The sequence below is a fragment of the Chinchilla lanigera genome, unplaced genomic scaffold, assembly GCF_000276665.1.
Source record: "Chinchilla lanigera isolate Chin_1 unplaced genomic scaffold, ChiLan1.0 scaffold00051, whole genome shotgun sequence".
Taxonomy (NCBI): domain Eukaryota; kingdom Metazoa; phylum Chordata; class Mammalia; order Rodentia; family Chinchillidae; genus Chinchilla; species Chinchilla lanigera.
The window spans coordinates 16815671-16819964 of record NW_004955452.1 but is presented as its reverse complement, the minus strand read 5'-3'; the positions used below and the strand labels follow the sequence as shown (position 1 = coordinate 16819964).

The 4294-nt window shown below is 43.0% G+C and overlaps 1 protein-coding gene across 1 annotated transcript in view; it reads right to left on the bottom strand.

The window, feature by feature from the left end:
• Positions 1-4294, bottom strand: part of Macf1 (microtubule-actin crosslinking factor 1) — a gene marked incomplete in the record, with an annotated part of 341157 nt that overhangs the window by 205976 nt on the left and 130887 nt on the right. The window contains 1 exon segment of the mRNA XM_013519481.1: positions 3151-3228. Coding sequence (XP_013374935.1) covers positions 3151-3228 — 78 coding nt within the window.

Sequence of the window (4294 nt, the reverse complement as noted above, 5' to 3'; positions counted from 1 at the left end):
TGTTTTCCTGAGAAACTATTTTGTAGATAATAATATGTAAAACGATAACCATTGATAATTTCCTACCATTTTGTCTGTAATTTGCTAAGTCCCCCCTATTATTATGTTATCCTTCTTTTATTCTTTAAAATAAAAAAAATAAATAAATAAAGTTAAGAGAAATCCCTTGAGCTGGACATGGTGGTGCATGCCTGTAATTCCAGGACTGAGGCAGGAGGATCACTGGAAGTTTGGGAGTTCAAGAGTTCAAGGCCAGCCTGGACTACCTAACAAGACCTGTTTCAAAAAAAAGGGAGGGCCCCTCACCAGTCAGGCCTGCTCTCACCTCCAGCTTCCCTCCTTTGTCACACCTATCCCTACCTACCATTCCTCCCATTCTTACTTTACTCCTGAAATCGCATTCCAACAATACATGGTGTCCAGACACAAAGGCTCTCCCTCCCGCTAGTACCATCAGCTGTGCCTGTGTGCTAGAAACTGAGGGGTTTGGGTGCTTGGGACATGGGATTTTAAAATCAGAAATGTCCTAGTAAACTACCTCACATCTACCTCCACCTTGTTCACCTTTTCTGTCATACCTTTATGGAATAAATTACTTTTTGGTGTAGTCTGAGTTTTAAAACATGTATACTTTCATGTTCAACTATGACAAACTGTCTTTCATTTGTCCTCCCTTTATCACTTCCCTGAACTAAACCCTTGTGGCTGGGTGTGTGGTGCACACCTGTAATCCTGGCACTCAGGAGGCTAAAGCAGGAAGGATCACTGTGAGTTCTAGGCCAGCCTGGAATAATAGTGAGACCCTGTCTCAACGAGAAAAAAAAAAAAAAATCATGATCTCTCAGAAATCTTACTTCTCCAGTACACTACTATTCTCAGCTAATTCTCTCCCTTTTCTGTATCTCAGTCTCCTGTACCTTGGGGATAGGGGCTGGTGCATGGGGATGGGAGAATCTGTCTTTTAGCCTGAGAATTCAGTCTTTCTAGTGGTCATCAGTCATTAACAATCCAGAGATGCCAGGTGGGCACTACCAACCCAGTCCACACTCCTCAGTCTACCTCCGTAAGGGTTCCCCTCTGGCTGGGAAATCAACCTCCCTGGCCAGACCACCTTCCAATATCTACTGACATTCCCTCCATAACTTCAGCACCTAGCTCCTGTTCTTATTTCCTACCTTACCATCTGCCATCTTTTCTTTTTCTTTTTTTGGTACCAGGAATCCAACTCACGACTCTGTACTTGCCAAGCAGGTGCTTGTACCACTGAGCTATATCCCCGGCCCCTTTCCTTCCTTCTTTTCCTTCGTTCCTTCTTTTTCAATTTAGACAGGGTCTTGCTCTGCAATTCAAGCTGGTCTTGAACTCACTCTGTAGCCTAGGCTGACCTTGAACTCAAGATCCTCCTACCTCAGCCTCCAAGTCCTGGGATTACAAGCATGTGTCACCACACCTGGCTCCATCTGCCACCTTTCTTGACAATTTTAGCACTCATGTTGATGATTCAAATATCACCCTATAGGCACAACTTGCCTGCCTTCTCAGGTCTGAAGGTTTTCATTTTACTCTACTTTGGATAACTAACTATACAGCTACAACTTCACCCTTACCCCCAGCAAGAATTGCTCTGGAGACCCTCTCTGGGACTCAGCCTTCTCTGAGTCCCAGGCTCTTACTTGCCCAGATTTTCATTCTATAGCAGTAATCAAATTGACCATTTGTCCTTATTAACACTTTTAGCTAATCGATTCTTGTCAATTTACTTTATCCACTAAGGCCCCCGCGAGGTTGCTTTAACTGCACACAGACATGTTAAGCTGCTTCTTCAGTACCCTGAACATTCCTACAGCCTCCACTTCTCCCACAACTCTTCATTAGTTTCCTTCAACAAACTTTTAACTGTCAATTATGCAACATTTATTATGATGGATGCTAAAGGTAAAATGTTAAGATCATGCTCCCTGTCTTCACAGAACCTACACTGTACTGAAGCAAACAGAAATAACAATGAGCAGCGTTACATTAGAACATTACTATGTAAGCATGCACAACGACAACTGCCCAAGTTAAGGAGAAATGCTGCAAGAGTAACAAAAATGATCTGATTCCAAAAACGTGCATGCTATTTAATGTCATGTTGACCGCTGCCAGTGTGTGGCGACCCCTAGCTATACCAGACCTTTTCCATGCAGGTCACCCTAAGGAAAGGGACCCTCCGGCTCCCTCACCCACCCTCCTCCCTACCAGCCATCTGCGTGTCTGTACTCTTCCTCTGTCCTTCTCATGGGATCACAGAACAAGAGGCACTTTCTTTTCTCCTCAAAGATAACATCAATTGTGCTCTCGTTCTCATCCTTCAATCCCTAGAAATCACTGTGTGTAGAAACCAGCAAGGACAGCGGGAGGAATGCTAAGCCACATGCAGGAAATCCAAGTTAAAGCCCAGCTCCAATCTGTCTATGGTTTGCGGCAGGTCACTGCAGCTGTCAGTCTCTTTACCTGTAACATGAACAACCCGGACTACTAGGTCTTTAGGGCACCTAATAAAGGAAACAACCACTGATTCTTAACACTCTTCACACTCATTTTCAGTCTTAACTCTCTCCACTGCTTCTCCTCCTATATCTAAAAATGTGTTGTTTCCTCCCCGCCCCCTTATCTAGGAAGGGAAAAACCTTTCTTCCTCCTATATGTAGATCCACTATAAATACTCTTCTACTCTATTAAAGCCATTCCCTGAAGTCAGCACTGCTTACAGGCTAAGATGTTTTTCTCAGGTGATGTCTACCCAATAATCCAGGCCACTCCCTCATGTTGTTTTCATGACAATATGGCACTTTATGCTACATTTTTCCCCCCATTTTTCTTCCCTGGTTTGTTTTTTATCTTTACTTTGGATAAGGTGGCCCACAAGATGCCACCTTTAGCATCTTTTTCATGAACACTGTCCCTCAAGGACACAAATTCTATGTAATGTCTACTAAATGACTTGTCCAACCATAACACAACTGCTCATGAACAAGTTAAGATTCAGAATGGGTCAGTCAGATTTATCATTTACTCAGGGCTTCTGAGAGTCACAAGAATATCCCTGAACAGGACCTCAAGGCCAACATTTCCTGGTGAAATGGGGAAAGCATGGGATGATCTCACCTGTCGCTGCTTCAGGAAGTCGAGGGCAATCTGCACATTCTGCAGCCTGTGAAAACGCATCCTGCCCTTCTCTCGGGGCTGCAAATGAAGAGAAAGGATGCTAATTTTAGTTCTACCAATTTATCACATATGCCCTTTCTTCTTTTGTTGCAAAGACCAGAAGACCACACATGAATTTCTCATGGCTAAAGCCAGGTGTGGAGCATTACAGAAAGCACCCTTAAAAGCAGGACCTGCGTGTGGTTTACCAGGCCCCCCAAAATGCTTTGCACACACTATGCATCCGACAGACACACAATCCTGTTAGACTACGAATGCTGAACCGTGCCACGGTGTTTCCTCAGGTTCTTCCATAGTCATAGGTGGCAGAGCTTGATTCTGGATGTGCAGTTAATGGAAACAAAAACTATATATAGCTCTCTGGCTCCTAAAATCACAGGTAAATTCTATCATACAGGAAAAGGCAGAAAGCCCTAACCACATATTGCATAGGAAAAGATGGAGCCAACCTTATTACAAATCAAGACAAAGAAGCTCAATTAGAGGTGGCCAATTACTAACTACACAGAAGAGAAGTTGCACATGCTAAAGAGAACTGAAAAAAAAAAAATTCAAAACAGAGAAAAATTTAAAAATACCAATCTCTCAGGAAGATGGGTATCACTGTAGGAAACTTCCCTTTAGCTTGCCATGAAATGCCCAGAGTAAACAAAACCTTGATAGTGGAAGTCTGTTCAACATATTTACTTTAAAGACAGCTATTTTTGCTTTAAATCCCGTGTGTCACACAATTCAGGGGAGAAAAGTTTTCTCCATCCAGTGCCTCTGGTACCCTGCACAGGGCTCAATTATTATCTATTGGAAAGTGAATAAAGCTTGTTTTTCTAGCAAATATTATAGGGATGGCTATCTGCCTCTGAACACATTCTTCTGCTCCATTTGTTCATTCATTCAGAGACAGGGCTTGCTATGTAGCCCAGAAAGCTCAGGCTGGCCTCAGAGGCCACCTGGTCACCACATCTGGCTCCAATATTGTTTTTATTTTACTATAACTAGACACAACACAGTGAGTGACTGGGCATAACTGTCACTAGATAATACCCAATTCATTGATAAATCTCAAATTGGTACCATTAAAGGCAAA